General features: G+C 36.2%; 2 protein-coding genes across 3 annotated transcripts in view; one reads left to right on the top strand and one right to left on the bottom strand.

Moving 5' to 3' along the window:
- The window catches only part of PDE6C (phosphodiesterase 6C), a gene marked incomplete at its 5' end in the record, with an annotated part of 56,739 nt that extends 44,890 nt beyond the window's left edge, over positions 1–11,849 (top strand). The window contains 7 exons of the mRNA XM_081238860.1: positions 4,106–4,206; positions 5,903–6,010; positions 6,096–6,163; positions 8,663–8,733; positions 8,845–8,928; positions 9,315–9,468; positions 11,524–11,849. Coding sequence (XP_081094986.1) covers positions 4,106–4,206; positions 5,903–6,010; positions 6,096–6,163; positions 8,663–8,733; positions 8,845–8,928; positions 9,315–9,468; positions 11,524–11,585 — 648 coding nt within the window. The 3' untranslated portion in view covers positions 11,586–11,849. The remainder of the gene's footprint in view (positions 1–4,105; positions 4,207–5,902; positions 6,011–6,095; positions 6,164–8,662; positions 8,734–8,844; positions 8,929–9,314; positions 9,469–11,523) is intronic.
- Positions 11,850–15,896: 4,047 nt separating this feature from the next.
- Positions 15,897–19,271, bottom strand: part of LOC308622030 (protein FRA10AC1) — a 40,594-nt gene continuing 37,219 nt past the window's right edge. For both annotated transcript variants that reach the window (XM_081243071.1, XM_081243072.1), the window contains 2 exons: positions 18,293–18,371; positions 15,897–16,065 (listed from right to left, as the gene is read on the bottom strand). In XM_081243071.1, the coding sequence (XP_081099197.1) occupies positions 16,023–16,065; positions 18,293–18,371 (122 nt within the window). In that variant the 3' untranslated portion in view covers positions 15,897–16,022. The remainder of the gene's footprint in view (positions 16,066–18,292; positions 18,372–19,271) is intronic.

Genomic DNA, 19,271 nt, shown 5'->3' with positions numbered 1-19,271 from the left:
GAGCCTGCGCGTCCGGAGCCTGTGCTCCGCAACAGGAGAGGCCACAACAGTGAGAGGCCCACGTACCGCAAAAAAAAAAAAAAAAGGCCACCCTTTTCTCACTTCACTTCAGTGAGACCTTCTGTCATAAATCAGGTAACTGATTATAAAATAAGGTGGACTGCTTCCGTACTATCTATTCTGTTCCACTGATCAGTTTCTCCTTTGTCAATATCATACCATCTTAACTGCTATATCTTTATAATAAATCTTAATTTCTTTCAGTGTAAATTCTCCAGCTTTGTTCTACTTCAAGTCTGCCTTGGCTTTTATTAAGCCTTTGTATTTTCATTTGAATTTTAAAATCAGTTTGTCAATTTACATACACATATGCACAAACCTGTTGGTATTCTGGCTGCAATTGCATTGAGTCCATAGATTTTGTGTTCTTGTGGTCTTTATGCAGAGGTTGTATGCAGTCGTTTTGAAAATGACTCATTCCTTAATGGAATGTGCTATCTGCTGAAGAATCCTGTGAGGAAGGGCAGAAATGCACTGAGGACAGCCTCAGCTTCCTATTTATTGTCTCAAACACTGCCTCACCGATTCTATTTCTTTGGTCTGGGGCACACACCTCTTTAATATGGGCTTTCCAGAAGTTGGGAAGGCTCATGTTAAGCAAAGCCCTTGAAGCTACAGGCTCTGTGTTAGGATCCGGCCATTGATGCCAAACTTCCTGCCATCCCTTCTTGTTACCCAGGGCATTCTCTTTGGCACAGACAACTAATAGGAGTCAGTGCAGATATATGTCAGCATAGCTTTCCCATCAATTCCTCTTCTGCTGCTGCTCTGTGTTGTCAAACTGGATTTTTGAGGGACATCCTTCCTTCTTTTGTGTGCTGTCCACATCCTAAGACCTCTTGCTCTGATTAAAAGATCACTGGCTCTGCCTTTGCTTACTCAAAAAAAACCTGTGTGCATGTATATATGTTTAATCCTCAACTTGTTCCAAAATGTTTTTAATGGAGTGTCCAAAAATTAATATAACATTAAAGAAAAAAATGAGGGCTAATGGCAATATAAAAATAAGATGAAGTATGGTGAAGGCCCAAAATGTATATGGTGAAAAGTATAAACATTTATTAGACATGGGCCACAGATTTGGTCAAGAGCTTTCTAGCAACTAATACAAAACAGAAACAGGATCTTTTATGTGAATCTATATCCATAGCTGAAAAAGAAACCACTTAGAAGCTCTTCTTTTAAGAACCTTATCTGTGAGAGAAGGAAAAGAGAAAATAGAATATTAAGAAAGGGTTTTTCAATTAGAGGCCTGTACAGTGTTTTTAGATGAAAGTGAAAATGAGTGAGAAGAAAAAGAGTGAAAATAAGGAATATTGTGCTATCAACGAAGGAAGCAGCACTGAAAAGGGTTGAATGTATACTGTTTTCTTAATTATACTAATTTTAAAAGTGTGACATTAATCATCTTTTTAAAAAATCCAGCAATAATTTACTTTGTAAAGTGAAAGACCTTTTGACAATCTGTCTGCTTTAATATAGCTGTTTTATTATTTTGGATTAGAAAAAGGTATGACTTAAATGAAGTGTAACAGTATTAAGTCATATTTATTTTTATCTCTTTATATATAGCTTTTCTCTCTCACACACATATATTTAGCAAATAGCAACAGGTATCCAGGTTAAAAGTAAAAGTACCTGTATTAAAGTAATTGGTGCATAAAAAATATTGATTTACTTGGTTGATGGTTGTGTAGTCTGTACAGTCTGGCATTTGGTAGACTCAAGGTCTGTCCTAAGGGATTATTTATTTAAATTCAGCAGCCTCCTTTGTGTGCCCCCTCTCCCCATTCTATAATGTTTTTATTTGGCCCTTTTTTTCTAAGTTTTTGTTTTAATTTTTTACAATTACATATATTTAATGTATACAACATGCTGTTTTGATATACATAGATAGTAAAATGATCACTACAGTCAAGTTAATTAACATTAACCTTTGTGTGTGTGTGTGGTGAGAACACCTGAGATCCACTCTTTTAGCAAATTTTTCAGTACATAATAAGGATTAAAATGACTTCATGTGCTATTAATTTGTCTAAAAGTTTAAGGCATTTTCACACATGACCCCAACTTTTTGTCCTTAGTACAGCAGTCAAGGATGACTTTCAGTGCTACTGGATCTACAAAGTATGTGTCGGAATTACGTAATACACATTACTTTGGGAAAATAATAACGTGTATCAGTGAACAGATAAAGGCAGTGACTCAGTGATGTAAATATGCCACTGGGTCCCCACCAGTCCAAGGGCAGGCCACCAGTGTACCAAAATCAGGGGCAGGTTAAGTGGGATTAAAATGACAAATGGCCCACTTATTCTTCCTTCTTCCTGGTCAATCCAGACCAGGTTAAAAATAACCTGTATCCAGACAATTTGGTGCAGAGATTATGCCCAAGGGGCTGCTGTGCACTGTCTCAAGTAAGACATTAATTTTGATCTAGACAAGCTTTCTTTTTGTTCATTGTAGTGTCCAACAGCCATTTCTTCCTTCTATCAATTTAAAAATATAACTATTATGAACTCATTATTTTAACAAATATTACAACTTGCTTTTCTACTACTTGTATCTGTTGTGTAAAATACCATTTTTCTTGTCATGGAAGCTGTTATAAAAAGATGACTTAAATGGAGGTTTGTATTATGTATACAGTTACACATAATTCTAGTCTACTTCTTGCTAATATTTCAATCTCCTGGAATGACAGAGCTGTATTTGGTCTTGGGTTTGCAATTCTATTTTTACCTGGGGATTACCTCAAAACTTATTATAACAGTAATACTGATATATAATAATTAAATAATTTAAGTAAATTTTGTAGCAACTTAATAGTTGTGAAATGCATTCCCAGTTATCTCATTTGCATCAACATTCCATAAATATTTATTGATCACAGACTGAGTGCTAGGCAGTTAGCAGGGCAGCTGTTATTATCCCCATTTGATATAACAAATACAGATGTTAAGCGAGGTGTTCAGGATTACACAACTACCAAGTGGGGAAGCTGGGAGCTGAACCTGGGCTCCTTGCTGAGAGGCAGTGTGGTGCCCTGCTGCACTGGTTTAAATATCTGCTCTGCTGTGTACTAGCTGTTTAACCTTGAGCAGTTACCTAACCTCTCTATGCTGTGGTTTGTTGTGCAATTAAGAGTGTTCATAGAGCACTTTACAACAGTGCCCGGGAAGTAGTAAGCGTTAGGTGAGTGTTTACTATTATTATTTGGTGCTTGACCCAGTATTCTTTTCTACATTATGCTGCCTCTACTCCACATAGGTGAATAGACTGTTTCCTCCTTTCCAGTGGAATTTTTCTGTATTTCATAACTGTTAACTTCATTTGGCAAAACCCACTATACATTTGTCCTTTGGCCTGTATTCCTAAAATGGTGTTTTTGGAATATCATACCTTTTAAAAAACACTCCCAGATTTACACTCTCATTTTCTAGAACACTAAAAATTGAGGCTGATCCATGTATGAAGAGATTATTAGTGGGAAACTTTGTGAAGAAAGGTATAGTTAAGTCTTTGTAAAATATAATTGCAAGACATCATTTTAAGAACAACTTGGAAGAATTTACTTTTTCCTATGTGTATGTGAGTACTATTGTAATCTGCAGCTTCTGAAAGTTTTCCAGCAATTTCTGTAATCACTATGAAATTATCTAGTAAATAATTCAACATGTCTAACAATTTGACAAATACCAGATATTCTTTATTAAGGCTCCTCAATTACTACAGAAAATTTTAAATCATTTTTGTTGAAATGGTCCTGGAAGAAAACACTTTTATTTACTCCAAAATCTTATACATCGATTACCTGAATATTTGCTAATGATATGTTTTTATAGTTTAAATTACCTTACTCAAAGTACAGTAGAGGGGTAACCTAATCCAAGAGAGAAAATGGAAAAAGCAAAAAAAGTGAAAGACCTAGTTTTTCTTCTTTCTATAATAGGATAATCTATATGTTATTAAGCATTGTTTGGTTTGTATGTTGAATCAAAGGCAAATTAATGATGGCACTTTATTGTGAATTTTCATCTTACAGAGTTTAAACATCTTCCAGAAGCTAAATAAACGCCAGTTTGAAACAGTTATTCATTTGTTTGAAGTTGCAATAATAGCAACTGACCTGGCTTTATATTTCAAGTAAGTACAGAACTCCCTTGTACTCTGTGTGGTTCTGCTTTCCGTAAATGGTCCGTTGCCTTAAAGTTAAAGGGTATTTATTTACACACACACTTCTTTTCTTTTTGGATTATCAATAGAATACCCTTAAGATGCCGATAATGAATTTACTAGACATCTGGAAACATATTTTAAAAAGCTAAGCCCCTAATATTAATTAGTTTATCTGAAGAAATTTGAATTAAAGAATATGCAGCAAGGTAGGTGCACTGCCAGAAGAGCGACACTACAAAACCTTACGAGGTGACTTTTGTCCTGATGAATTCATCGTAGTCCACAATCTGGTACTTAGAGTTGCAGGCTCAGACATTTGATCCTGCCAGAGTCTGAGAGTTGAAAAACCTTGGTGATACTGATGCACATTAACAAACTCAAAAAATGCTGAGTTATATACAGCAGAGCGTTACCCTATTTATAATAATAATAATGATTACCAAGGAGGCCAGATACTCCAAGCTTCTGCACAATTGCTTGTCGATGAATTATAAAGTTTAAAATGCATTAGAACAAGGTGAACTATGGGATCTAAGTATTTAACAACTTGGATGGGCAGTATTAAATTGTGCCTCTCTGATCCTTCTTCATTAAAAATTTATGTTAAACAGTTCAAATATGAAGACAGATATTTAGAAATATAGAACTGATATCCAAATAGCTATAGCTCAGATTCAACAAATGCTAAGATTTTGTCTTACATCTTTTTTTTTTTTAAGGGGAAAAAGTGATGCAATTGAGGCATCCCATGCCCACTCTATCATGAAAACCCTCTCCCCTTCTCCTTCGCAGATACCACCATCCTGATATTGCTGTGTATTCATCCTTCCCATCCATGTTTTTATATGGCATTAAGTGTGTTTAAAATTTTTCCATAAATGGTATCATACCGTGTATACCTTTCTGCAGCTTGTTTTCACACAGCGTTTTGAAGATTTAGCTTGGTGGTAAATGGAAATCCAGTTCATTCTTTTTAAATGTACCATAATTTAGCCATTCTTCTACTCATGGACATTTAGATTATTTCCAATTTTTCATCACTGCCTACATTGTATATCCTTGTATATATATGAGAGTTTCTGTAAAGTACATATCTAGAAATGGGATTGTTGTAGGGTTTGCATATTTTAAATTTTATACCACATTGCAAATCTACTGCACTCCTGAGTAGGTATGCCAATTTAAACTCCCACCAGCAGCATACAAGTGTCCCTGTTATCCCATATCTGGACTCTTCTTGATCTGGGCTTATTTAAATCTATTTATTTTGTTAATCTGAGTGTGAGATGGTATCTTGTCGTTCACACTTGTATTTTCATATCTTTTCATATCTTTTGGCTTCTAATTTTTTGTTGGTTTTATGCATTACAGTGTTTCATCACAGCCTGTGGCCTTTATCTTTTTTTGTCACATGTAACTCTTTGTTTTAATGTTTTCAAACTTAACAGTTTTTTTCCCTTTCTGGCTGGTGCTTTTTCTGTCTTAAACCCTTTCTATGCCAGTTACACAGCCATTCCCTGTTCTGCTCCCCTTGCCCCTTTGATCCACTACATGGACATTTGATGAAAACTGGGAACATAAAACCTGAAAAACACGCATTAAAGACACTTTTTATCTCTGGTCTTATATGCTAAAATTGTTGCACAGCTGTTATCTTTTTTAGGAAGAGAACCATGTTTCAAAAAATTGTTGATGCCTGTGAAAAAATGGAAACTGAAGAAGAGGCCATCAAATACGTAACCACTGATCCAACCAAAAAAGAGATTATCATGTAAGCAGTCAGAATTTTATTTCTCTTTTGGCAAAAATAACTTGTTTTATATTTCTATTTTAACACTTTTTGTTTTCTTTTAAAGGGCAATGATGATGACTGCATGTGACCTGTCAGCTATAACCAAGCCCTGGGAGGTACAAAGTCAGGCGAGTAGTTCCCCTTTTCTATCGCATACTCGGGCTCTGTCTAGGTCCCATGTGAAAGAGAACATGAACCTCAGAATTTAATGATGGCTATCAGTTATATGACTATATATTTTGTAAGCAATTATCTTCATTACCCTGGTCTTGTCCTCTGAAACAATAGGTTTATAATTTACAAAGAAGAAAAAAGGAATTTAAGAAGTTAAGACAAAAGTACAATGTTCCCTGTTGGGTTTCTGTTAGTGAAGTGTTAGTGAAGAAAAGCACACAGCTTTCAAGAGCTCACAAGTGTCAGTGGGACAATAGGTCATTTGGTCAGGCCCAGAACAAGGCAAATAGAGGGAACCTTAGAAAGAAAATGCTTTCTGAGAAGAATTCCTTTACCACTGGACTGGCTGTAAGAAGTTTATATAAAATTATTCAGGGAGTGTCTGCATTTTTAATAGAGGAGATAAAGGACGAGACAAGGATGAATCATTAGCGCCTTCATCCGTCAAGGGTGGCTTTGCACTTACAGTCTCCTCTTCAGTGTGCTGTCAGTTACCAGGTGGCACTATCTGCGAGGTCGTATTTAAGGGCATCTTCCAAGGAAGTTCTTCCCCAACCTTGGGGAGTCAGAGTGGGAGCCATTCGTTTACCACTTGGTTTCTTACTAATCGATGAAAGAAGCTTCTCTTTCTCCCTCAGTTAATTCACAGGGAAAACCCTAAGCAGAAGAGGCCAGAATTCACTGGGTTCAACTGTTCAGTGTGGATTTTATTTGTAAAGACAGAATAATCGGAGCCATCAACCCCCAAACCAAACACCTGTGCTCCTTCTGCACTGACTGCCCGCTCTTCCTTCTCTATTCTTTGTCTACATCACCACCACGCCAGAACCTGGGGTCTTGCTTGAGTCCATCTCCCTCATTTCAAAGCCACTCCTGTCCATCACTCTTGCTACCACCTTATAGTTAATACTTTCCCTCTTTCATCAGAACTATGGTGGCAGCCTCCTAAGTGATCCTCTCTCATCATGAACTCCTCCAACCTTCCTGAGCTGCTGCTGGGACTGCTTATAAATAGACCTCTGCTTGGCCACAGCATTGCTTAAAAGCCTTCTAAACTCCCCAATGCTGGAGGTTTTCAACCTTTTTTAAAGAAAGAAGCAAAGTCTATTTTTCTCACACAGAAAGTTGTACAAAGATCACTTTATTAAAGAGAAAAAAGCAAAGTTACTTTAGCTTAAATTTCTCTTGGCATCCACTTCTGTGCCACTCATGCACTTTGGAGGGACCCTATGGCTCAAGAATAAGAACTACTGGCCCAGAGAATCAGGTTAAACTTCCCAGCAGAGCTTACATGGCCTGTCATTACCTGTCCTTAACTCCTACTCCCCAGTTTCTTTCTTTTCACTCTTTCCCATGTCACCGCCTCACACTCTAAGCTCCTACTCACACAAGAGCTGGGTGTTGGGGACTTCCCTGGTGGCACAGTGGTTGAGAATCCACCTGCCAATGCAGGGGACATGGGTTCAAGCCCTGGTCCGGGAAGATCCCACATGCCGCGGAGCAACAAAGCCCATGTGCCACAACTACTGAGCCTGTAAGCCAAAACCACTGAAGCCCGCGCGCCTAGAGCCTGTGCTCCGCAACAGGAGAGGCCACTGCAATGAGAAGCCCACACATCGCAACAAAGAGTAGCCCCCACTTGCTGCCAACTAGAGAAAGCCTGCGTGCAGCAACGAAGACCCAATGCAGCCAAAAATAAATAAACTAAAAAAAAAAAGCTGGACGTTGAATTTTATCTGTACATAGTCTTCCCCCTCTTCTTTATCGGCAAACTACTAGTCATCCTTGATGATACAGCATAAATGCAACCTCCCTAACCTTTCTCCCTTCTCCTTGATCCACAGCAGTTCATACCGTTACTATTATAGCACTTACCACATTGTTTACATGACTGTCTTCATTAGACTGTGAGCATCTTAAAGGTCACATGTTACTCCTCTTTGTAAGCCTGGCTCATGCCAATGTAAGGCAGCTAGCAGGTGTTCAATAAACCTGATAAATACTGGTTTTTAAAAAACTATAAATGAACCCTCAAATATCCTCACACCATAATCAGGTGAAGTTGTGTTCTAAACTGTGCATGTATGTGCACAAACACACATGCAGATACATGCTAGATGCTAAGAGATAAGCAGGACAAGAGGAGGAGCTGGGAAGCTTTAGAGCATGAAGCAGAACGTAATGGAATTACAATTTCCCATCACCCGTTTTTATTGTTGAGAGGTGGTGGCAATAGCAAATAGGAGATAGGCACTCCTAGAATGAGTCTACCACACTGAAGTAGGAAGAGAAATACCCTTTTCCCATTTCAGTATAATCTGTAAATGACATCCTTTTAAAACCAAAGAGCACATGGTATGACAACACCTCAAGCATTAATTATACATTCTATCCTTAAATGTCACAATAAAATGCAAAGAAGTCACTTTCATGAATCATGTCCTTTTTTTCAGGTAGCACTTCTGGTTGCAAATGAATTTTGGGAACAAGGAGATCTGGAGAGAACAGTGCTGCAGCAACAACCAATTGTAAACACCTTGACATAAAAATGCACTACTTATTAAAAATTATCAATACAAATCAGTCTGTCTTGTTCACTGAATCTCAGAAAAAGATCTTTAAAGTATTTCTCTTTCTAGCCTATGATGGACAGAAACAAAAAAGATGAACTACCTAAACTTCAAGTTGGATTTATTGACTTTGTTTGTACTTTTATATATAAGGTAAGTAAACAACTTCATTATCTGAGTAAAATATATCATCTTCTGGATGAGAATTTTTCTTTCAAACTGTTAACCAAAATCAAAGTCACCCTCAAGGAAAGTCATTAGGGGTGTCCCTGTTTCTCCAAGGTAGTTTGAGGTATTACCTTAATCTCTCATTCAGGGGTGGAATGAAAGGTGAGAGAACTCAGATGTAAGCAAATGGAACAGACTTACTTAGGCAGGAAGGAAAACAGCTACGTTTCCCACTTCTGAGGCACTGAGTTAATCTCATCCTAGCAGCTCTGAGCGCTGTAATAATTCCTTAGGGCTCCTTCTCTGCACATGAAAAGTACTAAAAATGAACAATATGATCTAAGTAATTTCTGACCTAAAATTCTATCTAGGAGTTCTCACGGTTTCACAAAGAAATCTTACCTATGCTGAATGGTCTTCAAAATAACAGAGTGGAATGGAAGTCCCTAGCTGATGAGAATGATGTAAAGATGAAGGTAACTGAAGAGAAGAAAAAGCAGGAAGAAGGAAATACGACTGAAAAAGGTAAGATGGAATCTGTTTTGACTTCTTGTAAAGTAGCTGAAAGTCAAGCAGAGATTAATCTCACGACAAGAAAATGCAAACAGGAAATTTGCTTTACTGCACACAGACTGGTAATTACAAGAAGTTGATTAGTGGTTTTCAGGGTTTTTTATCCCCCTCAAACAAGATCTTACTTTGTAATTCCAGATGGAATTGATTGGTCCAGTCGAAGTAGGGGTTAGGGTTAGGTTTCTTCATCCACTCTAGAATATGGCTCTTGAGGTACCTCTGCAGAATACTGAGTTTTTAGAAATAATATGAAAACCATAGAATCAGTGGGATCAATTAGGATTAGGTGAGAAAATAAGTTTAGTCCTAACATTATGCATTAGCTGTGAGACTTTGGGCATCTTGCTTAACTGTCTGAGCTTAATGTTCCTCTCCAGATAATGAGAAGGTTTTACAGATCTCCAGCCTCACTTCCAGACCTAAGGAAGCCCGAGATGTAAAGCTGGTCAGCTGAGTGGGGTGACTTGACTGGTACCCTGAGACTTTGCCTATGCCTCAGATGTCTCTACTTAGTGCTGTTTATCCTGATGAAATTTCTACTCCTAAAGTCACTCAGTTAGGTTGAAGATAATCTTCAGAAAGCCTCTGTTAAGATGCTTAGGATCACCTATTAGTTCATCAGATGCCTCAAACGTCATCTGGAAAGTGGAATACTAATATCATGATTTTATATTTTGTCTCAAGAGCTCAACACTCAAAAGGTTTTGTAAGAAATTCTTATTGTTTAACAGAGAAATCATCTCTATCTGGAAAGGCCTTGTAAAAAAAAAAGATGCAATTCTTTTTAGATGGTTCTTATATTTAGTGGTATTTTAAAGAATTCACAGAGGGAGAAAGCATTTTGCTTAAAGGGTTGATATCCTTCAACAGAATAAAAACAGGAGTTACTGACTCTGGGATATACATCCATTTACATATTTATTGGGTGTGTAGTCTGCATGAGGCCCTGTGTTAGGCAGGCCCTGGGGAACGATGGGGTCCTTATCTCCTAGAGCTTACCACCTGGTGGGGGAGCTAGACAAACCAACAAATGAACAACTGATTATCTAACTATAACTATCAGAGGAAGCATGAGGTATGTACCTGAGGCATCCGGGAAGACTTTCCTAAAGGATGCTTATGCTAACCGGGAAGGCTTTCTTAAAGGATGCTTATGCTAAACGTAAGACTACGTACTCTTTGCCTAAGCAGAGAAAGGAGGAGGAGTTGGAGAGGAAAGAACAGAATGTGCACAAAGGCCTTGAAGTGGAAATAAGCTTGGTGCAATTAAATAACTTAAAAACTGGTGTAGCTGGAGTCTAGAGAGCTACAAAGGAGGGCAAAGTGCCAGATGAAGCTGGGAATGCAGGCAGCTCTGCCAGACAGTGTGTTACCTTGAAGGCCTTGCTAAGGATTTGTCCTCCAGAGAGCACTGGGAAATCCTTAAAGGGATTTAAACAGGAAAGTGATAACATCTGATTTGCCCTTCAGAAAGGTAACAAAAATGGTCATTTTTACTGGGCAAGTGAAAAGAAAAGGTATTTCTTAGTACAATTAATCTTTACCTCAATTTTATGATCAACAGGTTATCAAGCCCTCTAAGTGGCTCCTAACTTTTTTTTTTTTTAGTATTCAGTATATTGGATATGGATCTTCTATCCTTATTTACATAAAAAATTACTTCCAAATTTTTTTCCTACTGCACTGAGAAGTCTCTGTAAACTAATATTATTTTATTTCCAGGCAACAAGCTTTGTGCTTGGCACAAAGCAACAACTCAGATTCCCGGATTGCACAGTTCAGTGGTTCTTTTGTGAAACTGAGACATTAATTGGCTAATCATTTATTAGATTTTATTTTCTAAATGGACTAATTCTGAATATGAATTCCAGTTTTTAAATGGTCAAACCCTTAGTACTTGCTGTAAGTTAAAACTATGAAGTAGGCTATAAAGTTACACTAATATTAGGAAAAAAACACTGTATATCCACTGACTCCCAATAATACTGCTTTTCTCCTTTTTACTAGCTGCAGAAGATTCAGGAGGTGGTGGTGATGACAAAAAGTCCAAAACATGCCTAATGCTGTAATACAGTCCAACTGGTCTAAATTTCAAATAGTTTCTACATTTGAAGACAAGAAAACATTCAAAAGAACATTAGCAAATTTCATTCATCAAACCATCAAGTAACAGAGTAACAGCATCTTCAGAAAAGCTAGCCTGTGACTAGCATGAGAAAATATACTGCTAGCCTAAAAGCCCTGAGGGTAAAATAAAGTTCAACAGAAGTACAAAATAAGACAAAAATAAGTGCATGTTTGGTGCCAATTTGTTTTAAATTAAAAATAATATAATCCTGAAATTAGTCACCAATTTTTTTTAAAGGTTCTTATTAACTGTATTCATAACTGTATTCATTTGCTAGGGCTACTTACAGCAAAATGCCCCAGACTGGGTGGCTTAAACAACAGAAGTTTATTTTCTCACAATTCTGGAGACTAGAAGTCCAAGATTAAGGTGTTGGCAGGGTTGGTTTCTTGTGATGCTTCTCTCCTTGGCTTGTCAATGGCCATCTTCTTTCTCCCTGTGTCTTCAACTGGTCTTCAGTCTTCCCTCGTGTGGGTCTGTGTCCTCATTCTTCTTATAAGGACACCACTCATATAGGATTAGGACCCACTCATATGACCTCATTTTACCTTAACTACCTCTTTAAATGCCCTATCTACAAATACAGCCACATTCTAAGGTACTGTGGTCAGGATTTCAACATAGGAATTTCAGATGGGACACAATTCAACCCATAACATTAATAATAATTCACACCTCACATCCCTTCCTGAACCAGAAGTCTCTCGTCAACATGTCTTAATGTAAGAGTAAATAGAGTATAGAATGTGTAATGTATGTAAGTACTATATAAGAAACAAAGAAAAAGGATGTTAAATGTTATTCCATCTGAAATGCTTCTTTCCTCCACTTTTTACCCTTGATAATAGTGAAGACCACACCACTTTTAGTAGCTTAAAAGTACATCGTCATCCTACACCCATCCTTTCCCCCAAGTCTGAAATCAATTATTTTATGTGTAACTAAGAATACATTCTTACATTCAGAACTATTCTTCTCACTGAAAGAATTATCAATTTATAAGACATTACCTGGATAATCCTAATGCAAGTTAAATCAGCTAATAAATATGCATTATTACGAAGCATGTGATTTGATTATGCAAAAACTTTATCATAAACAGTTCAGAAGGACTTTTAACAGAGATTACTTTTAAAAATGATTACTAGGACTGTCTACCAGGAATTCTAAATATTGACTTGTCAAGAGAAACTAATCAACTACTTCTACTACATGGTACATATCTGTACATCAGAGAAGATTTCTTTCTTTTCTGTAATGACCAAATTATAGAACAGACCAAATATGAATTATACCACAGATTTTCTTGTAAAACATATCTAAATTATAATGAATTGGTCTCTGAACCTCAAATGTTTTGTTATAGAGAAGACAGTGTTCAGTTTTAAGCAGCTGAGAAATAAATCACCATTTGTTATATTTTTACAAGTAAGTCAGGTACTTTAGAATTATAAGATTCTTCCTCTCACATTAGAATATAAGGTTCACGAGAGGAAAGATTTTTTTTGCCTCTTTTTGTCTGTTTTGTTCACATTTCTATGCTCACACTTAGAGTAGTGCCTGGCACAAGGTAGGCACTCAGTAAACATGAATGAATAATATTTTGAATAAATATTGTAACAAACAGATATAAATGAAGAGTGCCTGGAAGTTAATAAAGTATTTTTAGGGAGAAAAAAACTCAATATATACACCCAAATGATCGTTGTCTATGTTATCACCTTTGGTGATATATGTACATCTTATTTTCATTACTTAAAATAATTTTGAAACCACACTTCTAGGATTATTTTAGAAACTGTATAAGAAACCCTCTTCCTTTAGGCCTTATATAATTTTAGACCCCAAAATATCAGTCAGCTCAAACAACTTCCTCTCCTCATTCACTAGAAAACGAACTGAGGGGCAGAGATGAGGAGGTCTGCAAAAATAGGAACTTTGCTTAAGAGCAAGTATAAGAAAGCGTAACTTCATATCCCAAACCTACGGTCCGCTGAACACCACTGACTACACTACAGCCAAGATTAAGATAGGTCTGCTGGAGAATTAATCTTTTAACTCTAAAAAATAGATAATCAACAAGGGCCTACTATATAGTACAGGGAAATCTACTCAATATTCTGTAATAACCTATGTGGGGAAAGAATCAGAAGAATGGATATATGTATATATATAACTGAATCACTCAGCTGTACACCTGAAACTAACACAGTGCTGTAAGTCAACTATACTCTAATATAAAATAAAAATTAAATTAAAAAAATCTTTAAACGCATCATCTTTGCCTCTCACTGTTGTGGCCTCTCCCTGTTGCGGAGCACAGGCTCCGGACGCGCAGGCTCAGCGGCCATGGCTCACAGGCCCAGCCGCTCCACGGCATGTGGGATCTTCCCAGACTGGGGCATGAACCCGTGTCCCCTGCATTGGCAGGCGGACTCTCAACCACTGCGCCACCAGGGAAGCCCTAAACGCATCATCTTGAGGCCTTTTCAAAGACTCCTTTAAAATATGACTCCCATTATCTGCTATTGTGTATGAATGGATTAAACACTGATTACATATGATCTAAATTTATAAATGAACTTAATGTCTGTAAACCATACTTGCAATGCCAAACATATGGATCTATTTTAAAAGGGTCTTTAAATATTCTTCGTAGTCACTGTTTAGTTTTGCAGGAATTTTATTTTCTGATGACCAATAAACTATATTTTTATCATAAAATGTTTTAGCTTCATATATTCTATTACTAGTATCAGTTTTGCTGCTGGACATTTCAACACTTTCCTCAGAAATCAAGATTCTTTTTCACTAAAAGTTGTGAGCTGAAAATGACAAAACAAAACTGTTTACTTATCTGTTGGTTAATAAACACTGATTTACTGTTTTCTGATGGTTTAGAAATGACTGCATAATTATTTCCTAGATATTTCTTTTGTAGCACAGTGTCTCACGTAACAGAAGCATGCTATTTAATGAATAACAACTGTTTAATAAAAAGATAATCTCTGATACTATTTAAAAATAAGATACTATAATTCCCTATTTTAGCTTAATGCCAATCATTCCATGTTTAAATGTCATTTAAAATAGCATATCTTCAACAAAATAATTGGAATGGTACAATCATTTTTTACAGGTCCTCTCTTACTCACCAAATCACGCATCTTCTCTATTCACCTCTTGGCTGGTTATAAAAATGGGTCTGACCTTTTGAAAAAAAAGTCAATATATCCTTCTGAAAATTTGATGAAAACTATGGACGCTTTCCCCCCAAACCACACATAATTACAAAAGTTTACACATAGATTCTAGGAGTGTTTAGATTTCCTGAAGCACATCCATTGACTCGTGGGTATGAACCCCAAATTAAGAAGTTACATTTTGGACTTCCCTGGTGGCACAGTGGTCAAGAATCCCCCTGCCAATGCAGGGGACATGGGTTCAATCCCTGCTCCAGGAAGATCGCACATGCCACAGAGCAACTAAGCCCATGCTCCACAACTACTGAGCCTGCTCTCTAGAGCCTGTGAGCCACAACTACTGAGCCCAAGTGCCACAACTACTAAAGCCCGTGCACCTAGAGCCCGTGCTCCACGAGAAGCTACCACAGTGAGAAGCCCGTGCACCGCAACAAAGAGTAGCCCCTGCTCGCCGCAACTAGAGAAAGCCCACGTGCAGCAACAAACACCCAATGCAGCCAAAAATAAATAAATTTATAAAAAAAAGAAGTTACATTTTACAATATATCCCTGCATGTAAGTATATCCATATCTGTATGACTGTATCTGAGACAAGCTCTATGCACACAGTATTGTTCAGTTAAATTATGTTACTGTATAATCTCTGCTAAGAGTCAAGTTTCATGCACACATCTGCTGTTTTAGACTACTGGAATCTCATTTGGCCCCCTGTGGTATTAATTTACTTTATAATAAATTACCCATACACTGGGGAATCAAATTTGATTATAACAAACTCCGTTAAGTGGTAGAGGTGAGATGGAAGCAAGAGGAATGTGAAACCCCAATAATCCTAAAAGTTTAAGCTGAGGCAAGGGAACATAAATGTGAATCAGTGGGGAAAAAAAAACCCTACAAAAATATAGGCACAATGGATCTCTGTACTAGAGGATGTACTAGGTCCATACTTTAGGAGCTACAGATGGAACAGAGTTGTAGATAAACAATTGAAAAGATATATAGGGAAAAGTGCCTCCAATAAAACTGAAAAACTTCCAAAGCATCTGACATCCTGAGAGTAGCTGGATTTTTATTTCCAAAGACAAACCACTCAAGTTGCAACGTGTAGACAAAATTTTGTGAAGAATTTCAAAGTATACTTTCACATTAAGGAATGTACGCATCCCTCTTCCATCTCACAGAAATAAACCTTGAAAATATTCATCAAATTCTTCTTCCCTGTTTAAAAGAAAAAGTATACAATTTGATTAAATCAACAATTGGAGAAAAAATTACTAGGTGACACATTATATGAGATTAATAAAAATAAAATATTTTAATCCAACATATTTGCTGATTCTTTTATATAGCAATATATTTCATGATTCAGGTATCAAATAATTCTTGGCTTCTAAAATAATCATAACTATACCAAGACTGATTAAATTGAAAATGCTGTATATGTTGGCACGTCTCCCTAAATGTACTTACTACCTAAGATTTTACTTTGAAGTACTTTGTGAAATGTCATTGCTTCTCTTTACTTTTTGGTTAACTTTATAGCTTATTCTGTTCATTCTCATTTCAAATTATAGCCTGATCAAAAAATGAATGAAAAAAACTATTTTAAGGAAAAATACAAGTCTTACTCCTAGGAATAGGGAAAATCTGCTTAGGCTGCAGATTTTATTACTCTGAGAAGAGTAAATATGTACCTGTAGCAGTGAAGATTATGTCTAAAACAAAGAACAGAACTCTGAAAGGAGATATTAAACTATAATGTGTTAAAATATTATGAAAATTATAAAGTACTAAATAAATATTAGTGCTAGGAGCCAGAGTAGGACAATGGAAATAGCACAGGTTTTCAAGTCAGTGTTTTTTAAGTCCTAGCTCTGTCAGTTATTTGCTGAGCAAGCAAGTTATTTAACTTCTCTGGGCTCAGTTTCCTTATCTATAAAATAAAGAACATCACATTTCCTCATAGAGCTGTTCTAAAGATTAAATGTATGTACAATTGCTTTTCTCCCTTCTGGGAACAGAGAATCAAGCTGGACAAACTCTGTGTACCAGTCTCTTCAGAAAATGTTCTTTTAAATCAGAGATTCACAGTGGGACTCCATCATTTGGCTTTAAATAATTGTGAATGCACAGAGCCACCACAACCATGTTCAAATTTTTAAAAGATCAATTCCAGAATCAGATGAAGTTGATTTAAAATTACCTACAATTTGGTATTCTCCTGGCTACTGTCCCTTTTCCCAAGCATGACAGCAAAATGCAGTAGAATTTTTTAAACTGTAGTAAGAACTTAAATATATGAAATTAGCTGAATTTCTGTGTGAACTTAGATGTCAGTACCTGATGTCAAGTTTTTATAAGGTCACAAAGAGCTTTGGATTATGAAACCCCTCTTAGGCTTTATTCATGTATCTTTACTGCCAAAAAGGTGAGTTGACTCCAAGACCTATTCTGTCATTTTCAGCTCTTCAAGGGAAAGTTATATATGGTCAAAAGTTCAGTTGATAGTTTTACTAGGATAGCGATACCTTTTTTATAATCTGATCTATAATGACGACTCATTTGGGAATTCTTTATTTGAATGACAAAAATAAAGGTTAAGGTCACAGAAAAAACTTACCTTTAAAAAAAAAAAACTTTCCAACATACCTGAATTCTATTACACTGAGAACATATTTTATAATTAGCAATATGTTTTATAATCAGCTTAAATTAGCAAATTATGATTGATTCAACAGGTCTCTTATTATGAACCAATATGCCTAGAGTAACAAAATGGGACTAAAATTTATTGAGCACTTACTATGTTGGTAGGTATTGTGCCAGACCAGGTGCTTTACATTCTTTATTCTATTAAATCTTCACAATAAACTCTATATAGTAGGTATTATTTTATCCCCTTTCAACAGATAAAGCTCAAGTGGTGAACATCCCAGTATATGAGAAGAACTGATAATGTTCCAGCCTATATGCAGACAGCTCTTCCAACCAATAGCAGAGAACAATGCATGTGTTGACTTGTGTATCTCTGGGGGCTAAGGTGGCTGTTGGCAAGAAAACTTTTACACCTGTATATATCTTCAAGGGGCTCCCCTGTATAGGTTTATGATAATCAGAATATCATGGATAGGCTGCTCTGGAAGCTAGTAAACAGCATCTCTCTGAAACAATAAAAGCAAAAACTAGGGGGTCATCTGTCAATGTGAGCTGAGGAAAGATTTACTCACCAAGAGGGAGCTGGACAAGTTGGCTGTTTATGGCCATAAACAATGGCTGGGAATAAACTCTGACCTTAGCAGGCTAGGTGGTCCTTGGCTTTAAAAAGACATTCATGATGCTAAGTTTTTCATTAACTGTTATCAAAAATGGCTGTGGTCATAGCTTCCCAGACTGATGTAGAAGGTATGCATTATCATTGTCTATTAATACTATTATCAGGACTTACTGTGATTTTTCATCTGTCTCTGGTAGTGGGCCCTTCCAAAGTTCAGATTCTGAAGTACTTCCTTCCTCGTCAGAGCTTCCTGTTCATTTAAAAGAGATTTTTTTAAAATGTGCACATTACATTTAAAACACATTTTGAACTACCCACCAATGCAATTAAATAAATTCCAGATTTACCTGTGGTTTAGCTTCAACTTTTATGGCTCTCTGAAAATTTAATGCACTTTTCCAGACCAATAAATTCTTTTGAAAAATAATAAGCTGATATATACCAAAGAGCCTCAGCAAATAGACCAAGGATTTAAAGTCTCATGGGAAACTTCTATAAGTTATACTGAGTTAAAGTAACAATTCCAATATTAACTCTATATTATAAAGGAATTATCTCTTGCAATAGTGTCTTTAATTTAGTTTCTTATTTTTATTGATCATACAAAAGACATGCAGGGTAAGATTTCTGTAGAGAGTATTTACATTAGGATCAAGACCTTAAGAACTGAACTAGTATATAGGACTAGCTAGTTAAATTATGAAAAAAAATTTGTCAGACTTAAAAAAAAATTAATGCTGATTACATTAATTAGAAGAAGTCCATTTCAATGAAGAAACAGATGTTCTCATACATTGTTAGGAGTAAATACCATTTTCTTGAGGAAAATCTGGCAATATATATCACTTTAAAACATAGATACCCTTTGATCAGCAATGCTGCTTTTAGGAATTTAATTATTTACTTAGAATAAACGAGCACGCAGATATATGTACAAAGATGTCCATTGTATAGCAACAACAGCAAAAGAAAACAAGTTAAATCCCCACCAATTAGGGATTAAGGCTTGGTTAAATAAATACTATACAGCTATTAAAAAAAAAACCATAGCACACCTGAATTACCATAGAAAAATGTGTATGCTATATCAAAATTTTTAAAAGTTACAGAAAGCAGGCATAGTATAATACAATTTGTATTAAAACATTAT

Source organism: Mesoplodon bidens (assembly GCF_964165515.1).
Source record: "Mesoplodon bidens genome assembly, chromosome: 1".
Classification (NCBI taxonomy): Eukaryota; Metazoa; Chordata; class Mammalia; order Artiodactyla; family Ziphiidae; genus Mesoplodon; species Mesoplodon bidens.
Note: the sequence above shows the minus strand (reverse complement) of the source record. Positions and strands in the feature narration are given on the sequence as shown.